The sequence below is a fragment of the Colletotrichum destructivum genome, chromosome 1 (assembly GCF_034447905.1).
Source record: "Colletotrichum destructivum chromosome 1, complete sequence".
NCBI classification, from domain to species: Eukaryota; Fungi; Ascomycota; class Sordariomycetes; order Glomerellales; family Glomerellaceae; genus Colletotrichum; species Colletotrichum destructivum.
In genome coordinates, this window is record NC_085896.1 from 3,770,744 (window position 1) to 3,796,402 (window position 25,659).

The following is a 25,659-nucleotide window of genomic DNA, read 5'->3' on the forward strand; positions in this document are numbered from 1 at the left end:
TCCACTAACGGGTTACAATATTCGTAATCATTGATGTTGGGGGAAGTTGATTGCACTTGTGACGACCGGCCGGAAGCCTGGTGGATCAGGGCCGGTTAGGTCGGGGCGGGTGGGGCCGGTGCCAGCCAAAAACCGGAACAGTGCCCGGCCAGCCGGCTGGCAGACCCCTCGGATGGTAAACCCAGCAAATCTCGACATCGAGAGCCCCGAATTTTGGAAACCATTGATAGGACCAGTATTCTCCCAAAGATCTCGGCTCCTTTTTCATCTCCCATTGTCCATCACAGGCATCAATTGTGGAAAACCCCCCCACACCAACGTACCTATGCGAAGGTAACCTCGGTGGTGCGTCGGACTGCTCCGTCTGGCGTCTAGGACCCCGGGACCCAACGGCCGAATCTCGACCGGTGGCCGGCAAAGACAATACGCTAGCAACCTCCCGGTGGGCTCGAGAAAATGACCATCCTCTCCTAACCCACTGATTGATTGATAAGACGGCCTAGGATACAGCCTAGGATACGACTTACACCGAGGGCAACATGCAAAACGCAGTTCGCATCTCCCCCGCAACCGCGCTGCCGAAATTTTCTTCACTATCCAGAGGCCCACACGAAGACAAACGGTGTTAGGAATTCGTCAATATCATTGGGAGAGATTCGAACAGTAGTTTGCGATTGCGAGCAGCAGGTCCGTTCGTCCCCCGCTGCCCCCTCCACCCTCTCGGCATGGAACACGGGAGCGCCATCCCTGGAGGAGGCTTGTGGGGCTGATGCGACCGAATCGAAATCGCCCTCGACGTCCACGGATGATGGGGCGGACGTCGCCTCCAAGCGGAGGAACCCTCCCGAAAACAAGCTCTTGTGTCCCGCCCGCCGAGACCACTGACGGCTGTATCTCCATTCTGATGGATCGAGGCCTCGAGTGCGAACTCCAAGACCCCGGCTTATTGGTGCGTGGGCCGCGTGGTGAAGACTCCTCGCTCTCCCCTTGCTCGGACTTCGCGAACATGCCGGACGAGACGATGGAAAACTCGAGCCGCCGGCAAGAAGACACAAAACCCCAGACGAGAGAAGTCACCGTCTCTCTCTTGGGATCTCTCCCTCTCCCGTCCACCGCCATCTCCCCACCGCTCCCTTCCCCTTAGCGGCGCCCTTCACGATGCGATCGCTGCTCCTCCCCCCCCTCCTGTGCCTCTCCGCAGGCACGGCAACTCTCGCCCGCCATGCCGACCATCCACGCGCCGCCGCCGCCGCCGACTTGTTTGACTCCTCCGCCGCCCTTTCGCAAGCCCATTCGGCCCGCGGTCTGCCCGCCGCGGACGGCAAGAAGGGCGTCCTCCTGATGAACCGCATCGGCCCGTCCACCTCGGAGCTCTACGTCGCCAACGCCGACGGCACCGGCGAGCGCAGGCTCCTCGGCGACGGCGGCGCCTCGCGCTTCGACTACCACGCCTCCTTCTCCCCGGACGGCCGCTGGGTCACCTTCACCTCGGAGCGCAACGGCGACGGGAACTCGGACCTCTACCGCTGCCGCTTCGACGCCGCCGGGAACGCAACTGCGGCCTGCACCGGCCTCGAGGAGCTCGTAGCCACGCCCTCTGTCGAGGACGCCGGCGCCCTGTCCCCCGACGGCTCGACCCTCGCCTTCGTTTCGACGGAGAACGGCTACCGGGCCAACGTGTGGGTCCTGAACCTCGCGACCGGCGAGCGCCGCAACCTCACCGGCACCGCCGACGTCGCCGGCGACCCCTCTAAGCCAGATGGCCACTTCCGGCCCAGCTGGTCACCGGACGGCGGTTGGATTGCCTTCGCGTCGGACCGCAACACCGAATGGCGCGGCCACGGCAACGGCACGGGCTGGGAACACACCCAGGAGCTCTCCGTGTATGCCATCCGCCCGGATGGCACGGGGTTCCGCCGGGTCGCGAACAAGGCCGGCTACTGCCTCGGCTCGCCCAAGTGGTCGCCGGACGGGAAGCGTGTCGTGTACTACGAGCTGACCACCGAGGACACATGGGGCGCGCACCGTCCCGAGTCCGTCGCCAGCGTCACCTCGCAACTCGTGTCCGTCGACTTCGAGACCGGCGCGGACCGCGTGGAACACACCTCCGGCCCGGGGTTGAAAATGTTCCCTCAGTGGTTGGACAACAACCACAACGACGACAGCATCGCCAACATCGCGTACCTCATCAAGGGCGGCGACAGCGAGGGCTACAACTACACCTCGGGCGCCGTCCCCGCCGTCGCCGCCGCCGTCCGCTCCCCGACATGGTCCCCCGACGGCAGGTTCGTCGTCTACGAGAAGGTGGGCTTCGCCGCCCGGCCCATGGAGAAGCCCCTCTGGAGCTGGGACGACGACTGGGAATACCGCCACACCGACGTCTTCCCCCAGCTCTCCCTCCAAGGCCGCCTCGCCATCACCCAGAAGCAGCTTGGCAACTCCTCCATCGTCACCATGAACCCGGACGGCTCCGACCTCCGGCTCGTCTTCGACTCCTCGTCCACCGGCGAGATCGACCCGGCCCTCGTCGCAAAGGGGCTCGCCGGCGCCTTCCAGCCGTCCTGGTCGTCCGACGGCCAGTGGATCGCCTTCGGCCTCGGCTCCTGGTTCCAGTCCCGCGCCACCGGCAAGGCGCGCGTCTACCGCGCTGCGTCCAACGGCAGCGCCCACGAGGCTCTCACGGACGGCACCGTCCACTCCGGGTTCCCCAGCTACTCGCCCGACGGCCGGTCCATTGTCTTCAGGGAATGGGGCGTCCGGTACGGGCTCCGCGTCCTCGACCTCGAGACCAGGGCCGTCCGCGTCCTGACGAACGCGACCGACAACCTCCCCTTCTGGTCCCCCGACGGCGAGCGCATCGTCTTCACGCGCAAGACGTCGGCGACCAACTTCGACGTCTGCACGATCCGCCCGGACGGCTCGGGTCTGAGGACCCTCACGTCCAGCGGCGCCAACGACGCCCACGCCGTGTGGTCCCACGACGGGCGCATCCTGTACTCGAGCGGCATGTACGGCTTCCGGGACGAGGCCGCCATCTACGACCAGACCTTTCAGCCGTACGGGCAGATCCTCGTCATGGACGCCGACGGTTCCAACAAGCAGATGCTCACGGATAGTCTGTGGGAGGACTCAATGCCGCTGTACGTGCCGAATGAGTTTCTGATATAAGAATTTGGTCTATTGTCATATTAGATGTGTCGGTACATGATGCAATTGATGTCGATACATGTCTCAGCCCAATTGGCTGCTTAGAATGGTAGGTTTGATACCATACCGGACACCAAGGAGACTTGCTCCGATACCCCAATGCTGCATAACAATCGAGCTCTAAATAGCTGAATAGCAATACAACAATGCTAAATCCATTTTTGCATGGCACTCGGTTTTCACTTGGCTGGAACAGTAACACGGCATCAAGGAAGTCAGAGCCCCCTGATCACTCTTCCTATTTGCCAACCTACCGGATAACTAACACCAAAAGTTCCAAATATGAGGAGCCAAGTGAGAGACGGCCTTTGACGTTTCGTTCAAGCTGGTGTCCAAACGTGCCCGATCCAATGCGTTGCTGTCGGCTTTTCCCATAACCATGAAGCACCAGCAGCATCAACAAGCTCTGGATGGAGCAGATACCCTACGGTGTATGCGGTATGTACTTCATTGGAACAAGTTGTATTGGACGGACGCCGCAAAGCTTACAAAACAGGCCCGTCTTTGTTCCCAGTTGACATTCCGACTAGGAAGAATTGCCATGACGGCCGCTGCAACGTGGCCTTTCTGTGCTGACTGGATGACCAGTAGGACAACGCACCCCTCGGCGTCAAACAACGATCACAAGCTGGTCGAAAACAGACCTTCAACTGACGTAGCCATCTCGTGATGCCACAACTTCAGATGGACCTCGGTATTGGGTGACGTCACGCATCACTTCAACAATCGCCACGCTCGACAGACAACAAGACACAATGGTGATGGGACGAAACAGTCACGAGTTCCATTCTCAGAGTGCTAAACCTAGCCGCCCATAAGCCCGGAGTACCCAGATCCGTCATTCACCAAAAATTGAGACGAGGTTTTGCTGTTTCTTCTTTTTTCGGATTTTTCTCAAGTCCACTGCTCATCCTCATGTCCCCAAAAAGACATAGTGCTCCGTAGCCGATTGATAAAATGACACGTATCAGCGAGCCAAGCATCGCCGGGTTTTCCCCGTCTCCTAATGCGCGTCCTGTCCTCCGCGAGAGTTTGCCAAACTGTCAAGCTCCGGCTGACTCTTCCAGTCCGCAACGCACAATTCTCATGTGTCGTTTTCTTATTCAGTGTCTTTGTAAGAAGAATATCCATAACGTCTTCGTCGTGAGCCCCCAAACTGATTAAATAGGTAGTTAGAAGCGCGCAAAAAACAAGCGCATGGTGTGACGGCCAACGAGGTGAAGCTCGCCAGTACAAAATGTGTTTTGTGATCCTCCACGGCGTGTTGAAGTGGGGCGATGCAGATGAGTGACCAAAACAAAAGGGGTATGTGCAAAATGTGGTATACGCATGAATGGAGAGAATCGAAGTATGTGTGTCGATGGTTGTGTGAGTGTGAGTGTGAGTGTGAGTGTGTGTGTGTGTGTGTGTGTGTGTGTGTTGAAACAGTTGTCAGGCCAGCCCATTCCAACCAAGTGTCGGGACCCTCACGTCAAGTTCCGTGTTCATATTGTAGCTGTCGCTTCTCACAAACCCCGAGGCGGCCAGGTTTTTGGTAAGGCCATCCTTCGGTGGCCTCTCTGCATGAAGCCGCAATGTGAGACACTTGGGACAAGACAGGAGAGCGACCGTCCCAACATGGCCAGCCGGCCGTGTGGTGTCGTCGAACATGGTTTCGACGACAGAAAAAAAACAAGTGTTGGGGTATCCTCCAATCGAGCCATGATCGTAATGCAAAGTGGTGCCCAATGCCACAATGGCAGCCCTTCGCGCGAGGGCGTTGTTTGTCGTTTCAAATGCCATGACGCCGAATCCATGAAAATGGTAGAACTGCCCGTGTCATGAACACGCCAGAGAGGGTGATGTGTGATCGATGGCGCGCCGGCCTGGTCGGGGAGATCATGACACGAGAGTTTTTGGTTCGGCCAACCCAGCCGACCTGTCCGAACCCAATGTGAAAAAAACAAAAGAAGGAGAGATGCTTTCTCATCAGCCAAATGGACCGATCGCACAGCGCAATCTCCATCCCCAACGCCGTGCTATGCAGAAATGGTATTATACAGAACCCAGTCGCAGGAGAGCCTCCACCGCCTCGCGCTCTTGTGCGTCAGACGGTGCCCGAAGCGCCGAGAAGTCGAAGGGCAGAGGCTGAAGGGAGCGGGCCATGCCCGTGGAAACGGTGCGCATACCTCCAGAGGTATACACACCAGAGAGGAAGCTGCGTCCGGCAGATGGAGCAGTCGCGCCGGCCGTGTTGTAGGACTCGGCGCGGAGAGCGGCGGCTCCCACGGCGGCCCAGTCTTCGTCGTCGGTGGCATCCTCGGGGTCGTCGTCCATGGCCATGTCGTCGTCATCTGGAGCCTCTGAGCATGAGGCGGAGGCCGAGCCATCCAGGGACATCTTGTCCGCCTCATTCTCCATCATCATAATGTCGCGATCGTCGTGAGAGAAGACGATGGAGTCGCCGGCGCTTGAGGAGGAGAGGTTGAGGCGAGATCTGTCGATGCCGCGTCCGGGGGTCTTGCTGATGGGGATGCCGGATCGATAGTCGGTGGGGGGTGTCGACCCTCGCGGGGGTTGACCGCGTCGTCGGGCATCCCATCGTCCCCAGCCCACCTTCTCAAACTCGACGTCGCCGTCCGGACCACCACCCTCGCCTCCGCGACCCTCCAGAGCACCGACGACCAAGCGGCGCGCCTTCGTCGGGGGGATGCCGGCAAAGCCAGGCACCGAGGTCGTCAGGTAGCCCATGATGTGGCGGATGGCCAGAGGGCCATGGTTGAGGAGGATCTCAGGGAGATGGTGCTTAGCCAGCAGGGTGGTGGTGATGGCCCCGGTGGCGTCGTACGGGGGCGACTGCGACGCTTCGCGCCTGCGGCCGGCGGGGTCATCGTGCAGGTCCAAGTCCGAGTCGATGGGGTCAAGTCTGGCCTTCTGGAGCTGGGCCTTAAGGCCGTGAGGCGGCAGGGCGGGAGAGATGGAGTTGGGAGGGGTGGGGAGGGCTTGAGATCGTGTCACAGTCGTCGCAGGGACACTCCTGGCCGCTACAACAGCTAAGTTGTCTCGGCTCATGTTGGAGGCCTGTTGGATATCGCAAGCAGCAGCTGCCATGGTCGCCATGATGTCGGTTCGACGTTTCCTGAGCTTCTAGACGTGTCTGTACGCAAAAAAGCGGCTGTTAGCAAGAAGAAGATTGTCTCGAGGAACGGCGATGCAGGCTATGACGACTGGGTGAGGGGCGACAGGAGGAGGAAAAGGAGGAGAGGGAAGAACAAGAGGATATTGGTGTTGGGATGTGGTGATAATTGGGCTGTGGTGTTGAGTCACCCCCCAGGGCACACGCACACACACACACACACACACACAAGGCACACTGTTGACGTACTGCTAGAAGCGGAAGGGATGCGATGCAGGTGTGGAACTGTGCGGGTAGGCTCAGTTCGACAAGGTCGGCTAATGACGGGTTGGCAGATCAGGCTGGCAGAGCTGTGGCTGTTGCGATTATCGTGACTGTGACAAGAGAATCTCGTCAGTATTGGTGTGTGATATCTCGGTGATGTTGGATTTGTGTTGAAGAAGAAGAAGAAAAAAAAGAAGAGGAAGGGGGAAGGAAAGTGGAAGTGCGACGGCCAGGGCTAAAGTAAAAGGGACGTGGACGTGGCCGTGGTGGACGGATACGGAGATGGGATGGGATGGGAGTGACAGACTGACTGGCAGAGCGAGACTCACCACCAATACGGATACAGAGCAGGAGTATCCTATCCGTACACTGACTGAATGACTGAGAACGACACACACACCTTTGAGCAAGCACCAAGCCCAGCCCAGAGCAGGGCAGGTTGAAGGAGAGCATGGAAGCAGGTGAGATGGTACAAGAAATACATGAGGTACAAGGGATACTTGAGATACAAAGCGAGACCTGGGGCTCCCTACGCTGTCTGTCTACGGAGCCACACTGGAGGTACCCACGGCACCGGACGGATGCAACCCAGGATCCAAGGTATCCGCAGTCCAAAGCTGTACACCCATGTACCTCGCCCGCCCTCTCTCTCTCTCTCTGTTTCTGGTCTCTCTCCCCCAGACCCAGATACAGATGGGGCAGATGGTGGGAGGAGCACCAAGATGAAGGATCGGGAGAGATACGTCAAGTACGGATATTGAACTACGGTAGGATGTTACAGTGTTTGTTACCTACTAGCAGCAATAGCAACAGCAACAACATCAACACAAGCCCAGTCTTTGCTCTGCCAACATGCACCTCACCCGAAACGCCAAACCACAGCAGCAGCAACAGCAGCGGCAGACAAAGAATGCCGCCGTCGCACGGGAAAGGCGACGGGCGAAGAGAAGGGAAGCCGATGGATAGGCATGGCATCGCATGACCATGGCCAAGGCCATAGCAGAAGCCCGGCGCGCCCTGGGCGTGTGATTTGGCAACACGGGTGTCGAGGTGCTGCCGCCAGGTGGTGATGATTGATAAGAGAGAGGAGGAGATGAGTGTGTGGCTGGTCAGAAAGGTGGCTATTTCCCTGCACTGATACCAAAAAAAGGAGTGGGAAATAATTTGAGAGGTACGTACTGCCTAAGGATGTGAGGCAGGAGAGCCAAAGAAGGGGACGTGTCTTTATCCACACACTTTTCCACACCTTGCCATGACCAGAAACGGTACGTACCTAGTTCCACCTGCCAGAGGGAAGAAGGGGCGCTGCTTGCCTTTTTCTATGTACACAGTGCGTCGCGGACTAAAAGGCACAAACTGTACGCTCGTTCCTCTTCTTTCCCTTCCCTTCCGCATCCTCTCCTTTGATTCCAGTGCCGAGAATGAGGAGTCATCTTTCGCCTTCCATGATGATGACGAGCACAGATGCAGAGGCTCTTTGCTCTTCGCATCCCAACTGCATGCCTCGCTTACTACGCATCCTTAAGCCATCATCTGCGTGTCATCAGCCCCTGATCTGAATGTCTGTTCTGGTCCTTGGGTTGTGGCTGTTACTGCTGTTGCTGCTGCTCTCCTTTGGGTAAGGGTTTTGGTACAGATACCTCTACGATCCGTCACTTTGGCTTGAGTTGCCTCTGGTTGATTGCAAGTCACCTAGATTAAGGCACAGATAAAGAGGAAACAAAGGTCGAGCTCCGCCGACAACGCAACCCCGTCAAAACCCCCCCACCATTGCAACTCTCGGCTTCTCAAGCGACCCCGTCCCCATGGCCTCTAAGCAATCCACAACGACGGAGCTTGGGTGGATGCCAGAGTTGTGTCCCCGAGGTTGTTGCTGACCGCCGACCGCCGACCGGCCCCCGATTGCCCATTCCAAGTAGTGTATCCGTATCCGTACAGACTACAGAGGGGATAGATCCCTCGAGAGATGCGGTCAATTCACCGCAACTCGTGACTCGGGACTAGCTAGCTCCAGAGGCTTATTCGCAGAATAGTCCACCATGCTTCGACCCGTCCGCGACATGTTCTCGACGCTGGGCCCATCAGACGTCCCATGTGTCGTTGTTGTCGTTGTCGTTGTCATCGTACCCCTTCCCTCGTTGCCCCATGCTGAACCCGAAGCTACTGAAACGAGGAGCCCACTCGTGGCCTTCCCCGGACTGCCGATAGGGTCAGTCGGCGACCGGTACCCAAGAGAGAGCATGGATGACGAGGGGAAGGGGAACAACACCCGTGGCCTTCCGGAATTGCAGTCCAGAGCCCACAATGTGGTTGTCCTCCCCCCCCACTGGCCCAGACATAAGCCCATGGCGGGAAACTTCACTCCTCCATCGGCATGCAACCAAGTATCCAGACGATGCCCTCTGAAAGAAACCCGCGGCGAAAGGGCCACCTGGTTCTCAAGCATCGGATCGCATAATGCAGAGAGAGGAGGCTCCGGGCTGTCTGGCGCAGCGAGTCCGTATGCTTGCGCCAAGATCAAATCTCGACGACGACCGCAACCACAGCCACCGCACTCTAAACCGCCCCGTTCGTCCCTTTCTCCTCGAGACGAAGCCAAGGAGCGATGCTTTCCGATGGATGCGCATCAAACCCGCGGCGCTGGCGCCGACAAGTCAGGTTAAGGCCAGCCAATTCGTTCGAGAAGGGTGGCGGAATCGGGTGGGATAAAACCTTGGCTTCAGCAAGCAAGCAGTTGCCGACCTCGTCTACGACGTAAGTGCTGCTTATCACCAAAGCTTATCGTCGTGTCGGGGAGTCCTTTCTATGGAAATGCCATAGCGGACCCTGACGGGCTCGGCCATGGAACTTTGCTTACCCAAATTCTGTGCTGGACTGTTTTCGTTCTCTTCGCATCGCCAGTCCCGAGTAATACTCACCACCACCACCACCACCGCCGCCGCCACCCCTGATAGATCCACCACCGAATAAGACGACTTCGATTCATGACATTCAAACTCTCCTGGACCCCTCGTGGTCCCTTGAATGGTGGCTGTGATACCCCTCGACGGAATGTTACCACACTGGCACACTTGCGGGAGGGTATCCAAGGTAGGGTTCGCAAACCCCAATCTCGATCCCTTCACTCCCACATCGCACACACACACACACTTGTCCAACATTTCCGCCGACATCGTGCCCTTTGTAAGTCGACTCATGCCCGTACCCGCCGAACCCGCTTCCCTTTTTGTTCGGGAAGAGGGGGGCCTGGGGGGCCTGGGGCCCTCCCCCCCTTGTTCCCGTAACCCATGCTATTCTCATGCTCCCCGGTCAATCATCAAATCGTCCCCATGTCCCATATCCATAGCCCGCCCATGTCACCCATGTCCGGGTTTCCGCTGGTCGCTGGCAGACGCGACCACGGGACCTGTCCACTGGAGCAAGCAAGAAAGAAAGCAGCCCATGGGACATAGGCGGTCGACGACAGCATCACAAGCGGCATCCTCTCTTCGCTTCAGACTCCAGTGAATAATTCCGGGAGTGTCGGTGCTTATGCCGTTGGCTAGTGTAACGCGATAGGAATGGGCTCTCGAAGTACCCTTCCAGGCCCAGTTTGCGCCAGGGAAAGGCGGCCGTGTCGTCATCAATCGCAAACTCCAGTCTCTCCCAGCAACCAGCGACGACGGGACCGGGGCACCGGGAACGGAATGCTCCACCCCTTGTCAAAACAACAAGGGCAAACAAGACCTCATCACCGCACGGCGCACCGAACACTTTCCTCCTATTTTTTTGACGTTGCAAAAATTCCACGTCCAACTAGGGACGAAGAAGAAGAAACAACAGGACTGAGAAGGGGGGAAATTTTGTCAAATCTCCCTCCAGGAGACAGCTCTGGTCCACACAAACATATCGACAGAAGAATGAACAGTAAGCAGAAGAAGGGGGGGGAAATAATATCCCCCTGCACTGAGCGAGATTGGGGGGGATTCCTCGCCGGCCCTTGGAGAATGGCCCGTCAACAACCCCCCTTTCTCTGTGGGAGAGCCAGCGTGTAAGTGAGCCGTCCGTCCGGACCACTGCAATCTCCAAGGGGGAAAAGAAAAGCTACAGTACGAAACACGGATGCTCGTCCACGAGTCCGTCCCTCTCTGTTCCTGCCTTTCTTCATGCGCACCCGTTTCTTCCGTCCCCCCTTTCCCTGCTGGAGAAAACACAAGACGGGGCCACAGAGACGGATCGAGACTTGTGAATGTCTAAGACAAGCCCTCTCAGCCTGTGAGAGGACTCGATCGCTGTGGCCCCATGCGCATCGAAGCCGAGAGGGATCCCAACGAGAGGGACACAAGAAAGAGCGCTCGAATCCCACTGCACACGCATTTCTGGTTTGGCTAAGGTGTTCTTCTTGACGGACTGCTTTACAATACTGCCCGCGATATATATCACACGGCATCGCATCGCATCACACACCACCTCAGGCGCGGTGCGTTGCGTGGGCAAGTATGCGACGCGCTTCTCTGACACGGCCGCAATCCCACTTGGACCTTGTTCCTGGGCCCCAGCATCCAGTACCTGTACCCAGTATTCAACGTCCAGTGTCTAACGTCCTTCCAGCACCTGCCGGCTCAGCTGAGATCCCGTGCCCGAACATAGCAGCCCGCCAACAGTCCGGTCCAGTCCAATCAAGACAGCACTTGGGGGGCGTGCCCCTAACAATCAGGTGCTTCTTTTGGGGGGATAACTCTGGGTGGGCTGGAACGCCTTATTAGGTTTGCGCCGTTTGACAGGTACGTATCCTGCCCATCTCCTCTGTACGTCTGTCTGTCCCCCCGGGTACCTTGTGGTACTCGACCGCCGCTCTCCCGCCAGAGACAGAAGGCTCCTCCCCACAGCAGCACATATCTCGCCCTACCTAGGTACCCTCTTTTCGCCTCTCCACAGCAAAGATACACAAAAGAGAAAAAAGACTGGGAACACACACACACACACACACACACACGCACAACCCAGCTTCGAAATGTCCACACCGATTCGGATATCCGTCTTACACGTCGTGTTGGCGTGTCCCCCTCGGCGCCTCAAAGAGCGAGGGAGAGGGGGGAAGGTCTTGAGGTCTTGAGCCACGCCGCATCGCCATGTTTCCGGGCGTTCGACGCGATGGGCGATGGGCGATTGATTGTCCGCGCAACAAAGCCCCGGCGCGGCGGCTGAGGCGCATCGTTTCTCGGGGCTGCGTGGTGCATGACTTTGCCCCCCCCTTCCAAAAGCCAGGAGTTGTGATGTCTGATGTGTGATGTAAGCGATGCCTTTCCCGTAGCTGATGGGTTGCTTCCCTTCTTCAGCACCCGCCGCCCGAACCCGTCCATGGCTCGCAGCAGCCCCCGCCGCCGCCTCACTTCATCGCCATCAAGGTGATCATTTCATCAGAACAATCCGGCACTGTGGTTCGCATCGCATCTGATACGACCCCCCCTCCTTCTCGTCCTCTATGGTCATCTTCATGCTATGAGGCGATGCGCTCATGGGGAACGCCGCCATGCCATGCGTCCATTTTCCCGCATCGTATGCGCCCGCGCGGGCTTTTCTCGCTCGGCATCTCGGCCATTTTCGAAGGTGTTGCCCCTGTCCTCTGTCTACGCTGCCGATCCGAAAACCCGCTCGTGGAAATCAAACCAAACCAAACCAATGTACTCACGTCCGAATGGAGATGGGATTTCAAAACGTACAGAGGAGGGGGGATTTCGCGCAAAGTCCTCCTCCCGTCGCACGCCGACGAGCGCAGCCATCACGTTGCGCCCAGCGAGTCGTCTGATTGGTCCCCGGGCCCTCTCTATTCAACCCGGTCGAGTCCACCACGGCTCGTTGTTGGAGATCATATATTGCATACATACACATGCGCCGCGAGACCTCGAAGAGATGGTATTAAAACGAACAGCGAGCGATCCCAGGAATTCATGTCCCTGTTCCCGGGTTGCTTGTACCCGCTGGTACCTACTTCTGGTCATCATCGTCATCGTCGTTGTAGACATGGGGATTCTGTTTGCCCCTCCCTCCTTCGGAGATGCTAGGTAAGGTACTGACTGACTGGCTGGTGGACGTGAGTAGTCGCGTCGAATCACGCCTGTCCATCGAGAGCCGTGTTCGTCCCTCTACGTGGCACCGTCCACTCGCGAAAACCCACGCTGTGCCATGCTGCACCGTCAAGGCTTCGGGCGATGATGGCCGCCCCTTCTTTGCCGTCCTTAGCCTTAGATGTAGACGTCTATCCCTCCCGAGCCTGTGGGTACTATTACTCGCCGACTCCTCCTCCTCCTCCTCTTCCTTCTTTGCGACTCTCGGCCTGCGATCTATGAAAAATCCTCCGCCTTTGGCCCGATTCCTGCCCGTGTTGCCCCCCCTCCTTCCCTCATGGCGTGGGCACCACTGCAACTTGCTGCAGTAGCCGCCAAATCCCCCCCTCCTCCCCGCTTCTCGTCCAACATATCGCGGCGGCGGGGTCGTCCATCACACACACACACACACACACACCCCTCCCCTCCTCACTGCCCCTCTCCGACCTCTTCCGTTCTGCCTCTCTAGTCCCCGACCAGCCGGTTCGACCAAAAAAAAAAGAGAAAAAAAGACCGACGTCGTGTTGATGGCACCGAAAAACTTCCTTCCGCCTTGGATTTTCGAACCCCCCCAAGGAAACCATGTCGCGCAGCTGGAGCCGATCAACGGCGCCGGTCCTCGGAACTACTGCGAGTACTTGAGGGGGGTGTGAGCGGGCACTTCCAACGCGCCCGTCGTCACACCCACGTTTGGATTCCAGTGGACACGATCGATAAGAAAGTCCCGCCCCGTGGTCCTGGTCGCGTATGGACCACCATGGGCACTATGGGGGGGCCTGCTGCCGCGCGACAACGATGTCGTCGTCGATACGGGATCATCCCAACTTCATCTCGACACCTGGACGTCTTGCAAACCACCCAGGGCTGTGAGCCCTTATCTCGCGTCGCCATCGAGGCTCACGCGCGAATCGACATGAATTCGCGACACGCCTAAGGGCAGTATGGTCAGCGCGTCTGTAGCTTTCGTGGGTGAAGGAGGGTGGGGGGGAACCCCCGAAACTTACCGCCTTGAGGACGTTGAGCCGCTCCTGCGAGTCCCGGAATACCTGCCGGTACTGGCCGAGACTCTCCCGCAGGACGGCGTCCTTGGTCATGCGCCCGTCGCATATCGCCTTCATCTTGTTCTCCATCTCTTTGCGCAGGAAGGGCTTGCCCAGACTCGTCTCGAACTCCATGCGATCGAATCCCGTGATGAGAGCCACGCCGAGCTGCGTCGGGATGAAGACCTTAAGTCCTCGCCGCCCGGACGCCGACGACGCGCCGCGGCCCCCTCTAGCCCCTCCCCGTCCGCCGCGACTGCCGCGGCCACCTCGCCCACCTCTCGCCGGCGGTGACGGCGGCCTATCCTGGCCGTCGTCGTCGTCATCGTCGTCCTGGCCCCCGTCCGCCAGCTGGACGTATTCCCTGTCTTGAATCTTTTGGATGTGCTCTGCCATCGTCGCGTCCGTGCCGATGCCGTTGGCGTCCATGAGGGCGATGAGATCGGCTTCCGTGAGGTATCCCGGCGGGCTTGTTTTGCCGTCCGTCATCATCGCTTCCGTCGGCTGGAAGGTCTCGCCCGGCGCGAACTGCGGGAGCTGCGCCGAGTCGTTCCATTTCTCGTAGACAAACACGTCGAGGTAGTTACGCTCCAGGACGACCAGTCCGCGAGCGTGGAAGGTTTCCTCTCCGTAGAGTATCTCCACGTCCGTCGCGAGGCCCTTGGCGTCCTCCGAGCAGCACGCCAGGAACCGACGCACGACGTACTCGTAGAGCTGCCTCTCGTCCGCGTTGAGCACCGTCGGTGCCGCGTACGTGACGGGGTGGATGGGCGGGTGGGCCTTGTCGTCGTGTTTACCCTCGCGCGGTTGTTGAAAGTTGCCGTCCAGGAGCCCTTGCGCGTACTCTCCCCATCGGTTGTCGGGCGTTTGTTTCCTGACCAGCGCCTTCAGATCGATGCCCTTGTCGAAGCGGTCCGTCTCGGTTCTGGGATAGCTGATGAACCCCTTGTTGTAGAGGCCTTCCGCGACCGTCATTGCCTGCTGACCGCTCATGCGCAAGAGGCGAGTGGCCGCTTTCTGGAGCTCGACGGTGGTCAGGGGCAGGGGTTTCCATTTCCTCGTCGGCTTCTCTTGGACTTTTGTCACGGTGGCCTTGTTGGCCCTGATGCATCGCTCGTAGAGGATGATGACCGACATGCGGTCGAACAGTCGGTTCCGCGACCAGTTGAAGTTGACTTTTTTGCCTTCGCGAGAGTGCATGACCTTGATGCTCCAGAACTGCTCCGGCACGAAGTTTTGGACGCGAAAGTACCGGTCGACAACGAAGCCCAGGGTTGGGAACTGGCACGAGCCTAGGTCTCCGATAAGAGGAGGCGCGATTGCGGTGACGGACGTGAGAGCTTACCATAGCTGATTGTCCGTTCCTGCAGAGGCCCTCCAAGGGGCCGAAGGCTGTTGGTCAGGAAGCGGGTGAAAGCGTAGCCGATTCGGAGATCCAACTCTATCCTCGCATCCACGGCATCGACCTGCTTCTGGTCCAGGTCTGTCAGGCGTCGCGCAGCGGTGAGTATGTGTCTGGGGTTACGTTAGAAGTGCAGTTGATAGAGACAAGAGGAGGCCAAGAGGGGGGGGGGGGGGGGGGGGGGGGGGGGTATACGCTCGCTCGATGTTGCTGAAGGTGGCGCGCTTGACGGCGATCCTACTGTTGCCCTTCCTGGCGGCATTGACGATTTCTTTCCCGATGTGTTCTCCCTCTCGATCGCAATCCGTCCAGATGATAAGGAGCTGGCAGTATCGGGCCTGGCGCTCAATGTTCTCGGCCACAGTCTTCTTGTCCTAAAGTCGGGTTAGCAACGATGACACGCTGTCGGCAGTAATAGGGTCGGGATCAGTCGGACCTGGGGCACGAAGGTCACGACTGGCGCGGTGAACAGACTCTCGGGAGGTGGGTGCGACCAGTTCTTGTTCTCCGGGGTGAAGTCGAGCCCCGTGAGATGGCCGACGACGGCGGTCATGGTGACGCTGCAGGGGCCCCATGGCGCGCCAAAGTCGAAGTCGAAGCCGTAGTTCTTGATATACTGAGAGCGCGTGTTGTGCTGAAGGGGATCAGTCAGTAGTCGGTCCCAGGCACTGAAGCTCGACTGAATGTGTTCCGGGATACTCACAACTTCGGGGTTTCGTCCAGCCAAGTGGCCAGCCACGGCCTTGGAGATGGACGGTTTCTCTGCGACACAGAGAACCTTCATGGTTTCGGTTTCAGTCTCGACCTCGATCTCAGTCTAGTGGGAGAGAGGGAGGTGAAGAGGCGAGGAGTGCAGATCACGAAAGTGAAATGGCGCTTGTTGCAGGATGCTTTGATCCCTCGCTCGCGTGCGCTAAATTCCTGTTCCAGAGGTTTTAATACTGGAAGAGCAGGGGCATGTTGCGGCGGTGAACGAGTGTCCTGCCCGGGAGACGTGACTTCACGAGGGCATCCACGCGTCAAGCTCCAACCCTTGGCGGCCCCAGCTCTCCGAGCTCTCAGTGATTACAAAATCGTTTGTCAGGTGCAGCAGGTTCAGCATGTAACGGCCAGCTTCTGTCTCTTGTTTTCCTTTTTTGGACCTTCACTCTCGATCCAGCTTGTCCAGATATCGGGCGTATTACACACCGCAGAGTACGAAGTTTTAACATGAGGTGAAGTCCAGTTGCAGCTGCCGGCTCGCTAAGATAGCGGCCTCGTGCAACCCCACAGCGGGGCTGCCCGCTCATTGGAGCTTTCTGCAGCGCTGAGCCGCGCCGGCCGAACCCCTCGAGCCTCAGTTCCAGCCTCCGGGGGGGGGCTCCGCCTTGGTCGCCGGCCGACTGGCAACCAGCTGCAAGGGACAAAAACTGACGTAAGCCACCTGATCCAGCTTCTGCATCTCATTGCCGGAGAATTTGGGAGGAGGAGGGGAGGAGGAGGAGGGGGAGATCTGCGATGGCCACAGATCTGAGATCTCGACGGCACAAAGATCGAATTTTCTCCATGACGATCCAGCCCATCATTGCTTCGCTCAAAAACACTCACCCCGCGAACCGGTCTGGCAACGGCTTGCAGACGGACAGGCTTTGGTGGTCAAAGTGCCCGAAGAACCCTGCAAAACGCCCGAAGCGGCAGCGGGCGGTGTCCTAAGCTCTACCTCATTACCTTACCTCAGGTAGGTACATTAGCCTACGGTCTACCTGGGTAACCACCCCCAGGGGCCCCGAAATTACGGATCTATGACGCGCATTGTTTGCACCACCTTCACCACCTTCACTACAGAGTGAGTCCCTTCACTTTCAATCAAAAAGGCATCACGACTCCTCGTCCCCCCAAACACCACCTCACGGCGCAACCGCAGCTGCATCCTCCCCCGACCGAACCCTAGATTACCAGCAACCACCCACGCAATGGCGCTGCCCTCCATCAGCTCCCTCGAGGAGTGCTCCGAATGGGCCAAGGCCGCCGAGCCCCTCCTCCAGCAGCTCCTCGACCTGCCGCGCCGCATCGTCGCAAACCCGCAGTCGCTGCCCCGGATCTACCTCGAGACAAACCCGCTCGTCTCCGGCTTCGCCTTCTCCCTGCTCATCGCCGTCGTCACCCTCGTCGTCTCCGAGTACCACCGCAACTACTCCCAGATCGACCGTTTGTGGAGCCTGCTGCCCAACTGGTACGTCGTGCACACGGCCGCCTGGGCTTACCTGAACGGCGAGCCGTCGCAGAGGGTTGCTCTCGCCGCTGTCGCGACCACTCTCTGGAGCGTGAGTATTCCGAGTCTTCTCTGCTTCGCCTTGTGGAGTCGTTCGCTAACCAACGGGTGCGTTTTCTCTCGGCAGGCCCGCTTGACCTTTAACTACTGGCGCAAAGGAGGCTACGAGCGCGGAAGCGAAGACTACAGATGGTACGTACGCGCGCGCCGGATCATCCAACACACACCACGACTGACAAGCTTTCTCCCAGGGAAATCGTCCGTAAATACGTCCCCGGCTGGGTCTTCTTTCTCTTCAATGTGACCTTCATCTCCTTCATCCAGTCCGTCCTCCTCTTCGCCTTCTCCGCTCTCCCGGCCTACTCGCTCCTCCTCGCCAGCCGCCTCGAGCCCGATGTTACGGCCGCCGACTGGTCCTTCTTCGCCGTTCTCGTCGGCCTCGTCGTCACCGAGTTCGTTAGCGACGGCCAGCAGTGGGACTACCAGACCGCCAAGGCCTCCTACAAGAAGTCCGCCAAGGTTCCTCGCGGCTGGGCCCGCGAGGACCTCGACCGCGGCTTCGTCGCCAGCGGCCTGTGGGCCTACAGCAGGCACCCCAACTTCTTCGCCGAGCAGATGGTCTGGTTCGTGCTGTACCAGTGGAGCTGCTACGCGACCAAGGTGCTGTACAGCTACACGTTCGCCGGCTCCGCGTTCCTCGTCATGCTATTCCAGGGCTCCACCTGGCTCACCGAGCTCATCACCGCGGGCAAGTACCCCGAGTACAGCGAGTATCAGAAGCAGGTCGGTATGTTCATGCCCAAGTCGCTCTTCCCGTACACCAAGCCGCCGCCCAAAGTGATCCGGACGAGCGAGCTGGCCAAGAGGCAGAGCAAGAAGGACAAATGAGGCACTCGGTCATTTGGCTAATGCGATTCGCGGCCGATCATTTGGCATACATGTAAATAAAAAGAAAGGGGGGGTTGTCGAGGCGTTTCGTAGAGACGGTCGTGGCATGTGAGTTTTTATAAACATGTATACATCTAGGGAATGCGTCTAGAGCTTCTATGGAGGTCATTACGGGGTGGTTTCCATCTATGCATCAGGAGCCCGTAGTTATAGGAATCATCAAAAAGTTCTCCCAGCCCAAGGGTCTCGCTCTACCCCTTGCCCCCCACCCTATGCATTTCAGCCTCACGCGTCCAGCTTCAAGCTGGCCAGACCGTCGACGTAGTAGGCCGGCACGGCGGCGGCGTCCTCCTTCTCCCAGTCCTCCTTCTTGTGCACGCCTGTCAGCACGGCGAGGGTGCCGCCCAGCTTGCCCTCGACGCCGAACTTGATGTCGGTATCGAGGCGGTCGCCGATCATGCAGGTGCGGGCGCGGTCGAGGCGGAACTTGCCCTCGATGGCGTCCATCATGGCCTGGGAGGGCTTGCCGAGAGCCAGGGGCTGGCGCTGGATCATGTTGACGAGCGGGATCGAGACGGAGCCGGCGCCGGGGAAGAAGGTGTGGGCCATGGGCAGGGTGCTGTCGGTGTTGGTGGCGAGGAAGACGGCGCCGCGGCGGAGGTACTGGTAGCCGAGCGACAGCTTGAGGTAGTTGATGTGGAAGTCGAGGCCGGCGAGGACGACGCCGACCTCCGGGTCGAGGGCGGAGCCGTCAGCGATGGCGGCGAAGTCCTCCGGGGTGATGTCGCGGCGGAGGGCCGGGTCGGTGCCGCCGACGAAGTCGACGCCCTCGGCGCGCAGCTCAGCCTCGATGCCGGCCTCGCCGATGACGAAGACCTTGCGCTTGCCGGCGGGCAGGTCGAGGATGCGCGAGACGTAGACGGCGGAGGAGTAGGCCGAGCCGAAGATGTCCTCGACCTCCGAGGGGATGTCGAGGGCGGCGAACTTTTTGTGGTACTCGGCCCGGGACTTTGTCGAGTTGTTGGTCACGAAGACGGTGCGCTTGCCTGTTTTGTTTGGGGGGGACGATGAGAAACTCGGAGAACAGTTGTCAAGGTGGCTTTATCAAGGATCGGGGCGGTTTTGAGGTTACTGGTAGGGTAGGGAGGGAGGGACGGGGGGGGGGTGGGGGAAAGATCATGAGATGGGTGAGCAACCTCTTGAGCGAAGAAAAGCGAGGGTCTCGCGGATGCCGTCAAAGAGATGATCGCCGGACCAGAGGACGCCTATCGCGGCACGGCACGGAGTGGTCAGCCGGGTTCGGAATCAAGAGCAGTAGCTGCTTCGGGACCATGAAAGTTACCATCGCAGTCAATCAGAAAGACCTAGGTTCCGCCTCGCCATTAGCACTATGCATCTTATCTCATCTCAACTCATGCGCGTCTCTCTCTCTCTCTCTCTCTCTCTCTCTCTCTCTCTCTCTCTCTCTCTCTCTCTCTCTCTCTCTCTCTCTCTCTCTCTCTCTCTCTCTCTCTCTCTCTCTCTCTCTTTCACACACATTCATCGTGAGATGCTCACACACAAAGAAGGTGGTGGTGAAAATGACTCAGATGAGGTGGGGGGGGGGATTATGTGCTCACGTCGAACTTGTCGAGGAATTCCTGAATGGCGGGGGGGTCGCCGGTGAGGTATTTGGGCTGCTGTTGTTGAGACATCGCGACTTTTGGCCTTTGGTGTTTTTCTTATTCAACAAATCTCGGGAGGGGGCGGAGGGGGACAACAGCACAGGTGTCGTATGAGTTGCAGCGGTTAGTGCTTGAGTGAGTGAGTTTCGGTCCCTCGGAGCGGGAGGGACATGGGTGGGGTGTGGATACGGGCGGATGACGAACGGAAGTGGGAAGTGAGGTCGAACGGCCATCGTCCGATTGGTCGAGGTCTGGCGGCGGCGCTTTGGGTGTTGCGGCTGGTTTACGGGCGGCGGGCGGGTCGGCGCTGGTGGTACACGCATACAGTAGCACCTACCTACACACATGTTTGGGAATGATTGAAACCTGGGGAGAGGACAGACTGAGACGGTGCGGTCTCGGCCTGGATAGACAGGCCAGAGAGACCAGAGGCATGTTCCAGTCTTGGCTTGCATGCATTGGGCTAGACGGTACTCTGTAGGTAAGTGACCGCGTGGTAAATCGTGCAATCAAGCATGAATCCATTCAGGTCCGGGGTCGGGGTCGGGTTGCTGGAGGCGCCGACAGACGATGAGATCCGGGGGTTGGACGGAACAAGTTGTGTCAGTTAAACCTCCAACCACCTGCTATTTTGCAGACTTCCCCGGATTTCATCCAGCGTATCCAGGTACAGGTAGGACAAGACATCAACCACGGAAAGCCGGGGTCGCATTCATTTCAGTCACCGCCTCTTTCGGGGAGGGGCGAAACCGGAGGACCTGTCGCGGGCTGCTTTCGAGATTGCGGCCAACCCGCATTCCTGTCAGACATGGCCGCCTCCTTCATCCCATCCCAGCGCAGCGGCGCCGACATAATGGCGCTCACACTGACTGCACAGGTGACGGTCAACCGGAGCAGGCGATTCAACAGAAGTGAGACCCCGGCATGATCCAGAATGGATGAGGAATGATTGCATGCACCTTGACAGATTACCTTCCCCTCGTTGCCAATTTTTCTCCTTCTTCTTTTTCTTTCCTTCCGCTTCCTCTTGCTTCCAGCAGGGCGGCAGCCACGAATGCGATGCCCGTCTGCGTTTGAACCAACTGCATGCCACTCGACATTCATGACATTCAACATGGCGACCCCCCCCCCACCCCCCCCCCCCCCCCGGGGCGGGTTATGAATGGAATGCAAGACACTAGCACGGCATGCGGTCTGCAGTACCACCATCCATGATCCATCCCACTTTGCGCGCGGGATGAGGAGGCCACGGCCATGCGGCCCCACGCCGAAGAAAGGAATATTCGGGGCAAACACGCATTTCCGGGTGCGGAGCTTCTTTTTCCTGTCGAGCCTGCATGGCAGCCATGTCAGCAGCACCTCAGCGTTCCGTCCTGACTGGCTGGCTGGCCTCCCTAAAATCATTGGCTCTCTCTCTCATTGGAAATCCAATTGCATTGCGAATACATACTACTAAGGACTTCGGACACTGCCGGTGGCCGTGTGGATTACCAACACGGATGACGTCAGGCGGGGACGGGAGGCAGAAGCTACCCGTCGCATAGGAGCATTTAGCATGAGTCGTGAACAGTGTGGCCGGTGTGGCCGGTGGTGGCGTCAAGAACGGGTTTTCATGTCGGCCTTTTTTTTTATCTTGTTTTCCATTTTTATCCCTTCTTTGCTGTCATCCTCCCAGTGGCATCCGTGACATCTCCGCAAGACCCGTAAACACGGCTCGGCGCCAACGACGACCGAATCATCTGAAGGCTCGCCGTGTGACGATCTCCTTTAGCGGATCGCACGACGCATCCCTCGTGCTCAATCTATCTCCACCCAGGAAATGTCTGAGATGCCGCCGAAGCCCCGAACCCCCTCTCTCTCTCTCAGTGGGAGCCGCACAAATGCCCAGGCAGGATGCCGTCCTTGGCCGCATCCAGGAGAGAGGGGCGGGCACTTAAAAGCGTCGATCATCGGGACGAAACGAAAGGGAAAAAGAAGAAGGGAGAAAAAAGGATCAGCGAGAATAGACTAAGGTGCAGTAATAAAATAAAAAGGTGCACTAGCGGCCCCCACATGACCCTTGCAAGAGGCCTAGAACTTGGAAGGTCCCTGAGAATCAGTGGAATTCAGCACAATCTGCATCTGCATCTGCATGTAAACGACCCGCGGCTCCTCCGTTCGCGATTGTCGCTTACAAACTCCGACGACGACGGCGTCATATCCCATCCCATACCATCCCACTACCATGCGGCTCATCTCTGACTGCGCACGCTGTTGGGCAAGTAAGAGTACTGCTTCGGGTAAGCACACACTTCATTCCTACGGCGGTGAAGATGAAAGACCGCCTCACCGCTTTCGCATGTTTCACCGACAGGTAGACACCCTGGGGAATGAGCGTGGGGGTGGAGGGAAATGACAGAATGAGAGGAAACGACATTGTTCGTGACTTTGCAGCCATGGGCCATGGGACTTGGACTTGGACCTTTTTTTTCCTGGGGAAAGGGCACGAGTCGCCGCGATTGGAACGTTGGAGGGGGGGGTGACAGGCCTGGCACATGGCGTGGGAAGAAGAGCCATGGTATAAGCCGGGTAGATACGATGAATACCTACCGTGTATTACATGGGGTAAGCGAGGTCGGAAATAGGAACCTGTCAAGCGTGAAGATTAATACAGACACAACCGAGGACAATAATAGAAGGAGGGGAAAATAAGAAGAAGAAAAGGAGGTAAAACCCCCCCACACACTAATTCAATCCGATCCGGCTCAACGGACGGACGGACGAGTATTGCCAAATTCGCCGACGTCCTTTGATTTCTCATCGCTCCTGCACTCCCCTCCCCCCTTCCCGTCGGTCCCGTTGCTCCTTCGCACGAGAGACACGAGAAAAAGGGAATTAGTTCGTTTGCTCCGGACGGCGTTATAAAAATCTCTTCACTCCCCCCGTTCGCCACACAGCTGCTTTGCCATCTACTAATTCGGACCTTCATCCGTACACGTACCTACTCAAGTATCTACAATCGCTACATACCCACCTCACCTCACCTCACCTCACCTTGCGTTTCTCAGCTCGACACGAGACAAAATCCTGGCGTTTTGACTTTCTCCCAACCTTGTCACGATCCATCATCCGGGTTCTTTTCTGCGTTGCCCACCTACACACGTCACCCACTACTGACTCCCTTTCTCCGTTACCTGGTTGCCTCACGATAAGAAACCTAGCTCTACCTTGCAACCCCCACCACCCTCCCTCCTCTTCCTTCTATCCAACGCATATCATCACTGCAAGAGAGGGGGAAATAAAACCAGGCCGAAAATCATCCCGGAACCTGACACTTCCCTGCCCTTGACCTACCCACGCGGCACGCTATCTATCTGATTGACTCCACTGCCCCAAGCACCGTCTCATCAAATACTGGGACCAGAGGGAAAAAAGAGCACCACCACCAGCACCACCACCAAATCATATTAGACTCCACCACCCGTGCCCCCGTATCCGACGCCGACTTTAATAGTAGCCATGTCCCCCGTCACACTCACCCAGGAGCAGCTGCTCAACCTTCGTTCTATTCCGCCCTACGACTACAAGATGGCCTCGCAGACGCAGACACGCTCTCCCCAGATGCCCGCTACGGCTTCCACCGACGCCTCCTCCCAGGCTGACTACTTCACATCCTCACTGAGCTCGGCGACCAACTCGTCCCGCAACTCGGTCGAGTACCATGACCGCGCCGTCGTTGCCGTTGAGACCCCCAGCGGCACTGCCATCACCACCGCCCACAAGACCAAGAACCCCCTGCCCCCGCTCTCCCGCGAGTACCCCAAACCCGCCGACGAGATCGACGTCGAGGAGGCCCTCGCCCGCAAGCCCGGCCGCTGGTCTGTCAGGGGCGCCATCGCCGCCGAGAGACCTGTCCAGGTCGTCGACGAGGAGAAAATCAAGGCCCAGCGCCGCAAGGCCCTCGAGGACGTCAAGAAGGAGCTGTTCGCCGCCAGCGAGACCCTCAAGACGGCCCCGATTCCGTCGCGCAACAACACCAAGTTCTAGGCGACGACTACTGGTGACAGTCACGGAATCGTGATGGGCCGGACAATCGACCAAGACGACGGTTACGGCACCGCCATCATTACCACCACCACCACTTACGAAACACCACCAACGACAATTGCATTTTCACGTTCTTGCATTTTCAGTAAACTTCAGCGCTCGGCTTGTTCGGCACGCGAACGGACCCGCGTGTGCCGCCAGGTGCCAGTGGAAGACGATACCCAGCTTAGATCGGATTAATCAACCGGGGGGAGACGGATGGCAGGAAGGTTTCGGGCGTGGCAGCAGCGCATGGAGAGCAATGGTATTGCACCACCAAAAGGGAAAACGGCGTTTCATCAAAACTCGAGCGACGTGTTTGTCGCTCGATTGTATCGTACCTAGCGAGAAGAAGGATCTGGGGGAGTTCCAATAAAACATACTACATCATTGTTTTGGTTTTCCTCAGTAGGTTGTCAATCTGTGCGCACATACACATGTGGGCTATAAACAGGTACTAATAAACGGTTTCGACCAACCTGAACAACGTGATTTTGTTCCTCTGAAAGATATCATCTCTCCACCGAGTAGGTGTACATTGAATGAAGCTGCAGCTTCCTTCCTCAGTCGAGGCGCGCTGCCAGCGAGAAGCCGTACTGGATCATGGCGATGAAGCCAGCGAGGTTGACGAGGGTCGAGATGCCGTGCAGCTTGCCGAACGACTTGTTGAGGGCCTGCATCTCCTGCGAGTGCGGCGCCGGGTCGTAGCTCTTCTTTCCGTCCTTCTTCTCTGCAGTCGGCTGTCAGTACTTTTTTTTTTCTTTTTCTCTTCATCTCCCCACCCCTTTTTCTCCTCCTTTTAGTCCCGCTCCCATCCGAGCGCGGCTTTCATTGGAGACACCATCCCACCACGCAACTTACCTTGGGCGTACCGGGCCTTCATGACGGTCACCGTCCTCGGCAGCACGACGACGAGGTTGACGAGCCCCGTGACGAACATGGTCGCGATGGGCAGCAGCGCGCTGTAGCGGTTGGACTCCTGCAGCAGGCCGCCGACCCCGCCGGCGTGCTCGCCCAGCAGGCTGTGGCTGCCCGGGTACGTCAGGGCGAGGACGGCGGGGAGGGCCGTCTGGATGGTGAAGTAGACGGGGAAGAGGGCGTTCTGGGCGGCGGAGAAGGCGGGCCGCTCGAGGACGCGGAACATTGTGATACCGTTCACAAAGGACTTGAGGGCGGGGGTGGTTGTGCGTGTCAGTCATTTCATTTCATCTCGGGCGTCACCAAGGAGGCAGAAGGGGGGAAGAAGAGGGCTACGGTTCGTTGCATCCCGGCTTACATGGAAGAATGTCGTTCCCAAGAGGGCGCCATAGCTGGAGGGGGGGAGAGAGCCCGCGAGGTTAGGTATCAATCAATAATGCACGCTGACACTTTCCACGGGGACGGGGCTTACGAGATGATGTGGTACGGTCCCGGGGAGAAGACGATGGAGTCGGGCATGATGGGCGGTCGGTGATTACTTGAATTGGGAGATCTGGCGATGCTAATTACCCTTTTGGATTGAGGTAGGGAGGTTTGAATTGGGATGTGATGTGAGGTGGTTTGCGGCGAAGGTCCGTCAGTCGATGAGGTTGCCAGCCGTCTGAACAAGCCGCAGGAGGTTTGGTGACAGGGGTCGGGTAGAATGTATGAGGTCACCTCGGCAGAGCTCCATTCCAGCAGCCCAGCAGCTGCCGACAG

The 25,659-nt window shown here is 58.3% G+C and overlaps 8 protein-coding genes across 8 annotated transcripts; 3 read left to right on the forward strand and 5 right to left on the reverse strand.

Annotated features, from left to right (window-relative positions):
- Positions 1-1,158: 1,158 nt before the first annotated feature.
- Positions 1,159-4,515, forward strand: CDEST_01127 (Putative six-bladed beta-propeller, TolB; the record flags this gene model as incomplete). The annotated part of the gene is made up of 2 exons (XM_062917286.1): positions 1,159-4,321; positions 4,376-4,515. The coding sequence occupies one exon, from the start codon at positions 1,159-1,161 to the stop codon at positions 3,166-3,168; it is 2,010 nt and encodes a 669-aa protein (XP_062773337.1). The 3' UTR covers positions 3,169-4,321; positions 4,376-4,515.
- A 695-nt stretch (positions 4,516-5,210) lies between these two features.
- On the reverse strand, positions 5,211-6,783 carry CDEST_01128 (Putative Sin3 binding protein). The gene is made up of 2 exons (XM_062917287.1): positions 6,572-6,783; positions 5,211-6,343 (listed from the first exon to the last, which is right to left on the reverse strand). The coding sequence occupies exon 2, from the start codon at positions 6,304-6,306 to the stop codon at positions 5,242-5,244; it is 1,065 nt and encodes a 354-aa protein (XP_062773338.1). The 5' UTR covers positions 6,307-6,343; positions 6,572-6,783; the 3' UTR covers positions 5,211-5,241.
- Positions 6,784-13,179: 6,396 nt separating this feature from the next.
- On the reverse strand, positions 13,180-16,325 carry CDEST_01129 (Putative DNA topoisomerase, type IA, TOPRIM domain, DNA topoisomerase, type IA, central). The gene is made up of 6 exons (XM_062917288.1): positions 15,818-16,325; positions 15,551-15,748; positions 15,310-15,488; positions 15,058-15,227; positions 13,677-15,004; positions 13,180-13,602 (listed from the first exon to the last, which is right to left on the reverse strand). Exons 1-6 carry the CDS (start codon positions 15,896-15,898, stop codon positions 13,570-13,572), a joined length of 1,989 nt encoding a protein of 662 aa, XP_062773339.1. The 5' UTR covers positions 15,899-16,325; the 3' UTR covers positions 13,180-13,569.
- A 741-nt stretch (positions 16,326-17,066) lies between these two features.
- Positions 17,067-18,253, forward strand: CDEST_01130 (putative O-methyltransferase UstE; the record flags this gene model as incomplete). The annotated part of the gene is made up of 3 exons (XM_062917289.1): positions 17,067-17,417; positions 17,493-17,557; positions 17,617-18,253. 3 exons carry the CDS (start codon positions 17,067-17,069, stop codon positions 18,251-18,253), a joined length of 1,053 nt encoding a protein of 350 aa, XP_062773340.1.
- A 161-nt stretch (positions 18,254-18,414) lies between these two features.
- CDEST_01131 (Putative HAD-superfamily hydrolase, subfamily IIA, HAD superfamily) lies at positions 18,415-20,039 on the reverse strand. The gene is made up of 4 exons (XM_062917290.1): positions 19,873-20,039; positions 19,596-19,617; positions 19,450-19,518; positions 18,415-19,299 (listed from the first exon to the last, which is right to left on the reverse strand). The coding sequence occupies exons 1-4, from the start codon at positions 19,945-19,947 to the stop codon at positions 18,539-18,541; spliced, it is 927 nt and encodes a 308-aa protein (XP_062773341.1). The 5' UTR covers positions 19,948-20,039; the 3' UTR covers positions 18,415-18,538.
- A 2,072-nt stretch (positions 20,040-22,111) lies between these two features.
- On the reverse strand, positions 22,112-22,453 carry CDEST_01132 (uncharacterized protein; the record flags this gene model as incomplete). Its single annotated transcript, XM_062917291.1, has 1 exon — positions 22,112-22,453. The coding sequence occupies one exon, from the start codon at positions 22,451-22,453 to the stop codon at positions 22,112-22,114; it is 342 nt and encodes a 113-aa protein (XP_062773342.1).
- A 414-nt stretch (positions 22,454-22,867) lies between these two features.
- On the forward strand, positions 22,868-24,107 carry CDEST_01133 (uncharacterized protein). Its single transcript, XM_062917292.1, has one exon. It carries the CDS (start codon positions 23,416-23,418, stop codon positions 23,941-23,943), a length of 528 nt encoding a protein of 175 aa, XP_062773343.1. The 5' UTR covers positions 22,868-23,415; the 3' UTR covers positions 23,944-24,107.
- A 1-nt stretch (position 24,108) lies between these two features.
- Positions 24,109-25,550, reverse strand: CDEST_01134 (uncharacterized protein). The gene is made up of 4 exons (XM_062917293.1): positions 25,373-25,550; positions 25,259-25,292; positions 24,844-25,147; positions 24,109-24,712 (listed from the first exon to the last, which is right to left on the reverse strand). Exons 1-4 carry the CDS (start codon positions 25,417-25,419, stop codon positions 24,546-24,548), a joined length of 552 nt encoding a protein of 183 aa, XP_062773344.1. The 5' UTR covers positions 25,420-25,550; the 3' UTR covers positions 24,109-24,545.
- Positions 25,551-25,659: the final 109 nt, after the last annotated feature.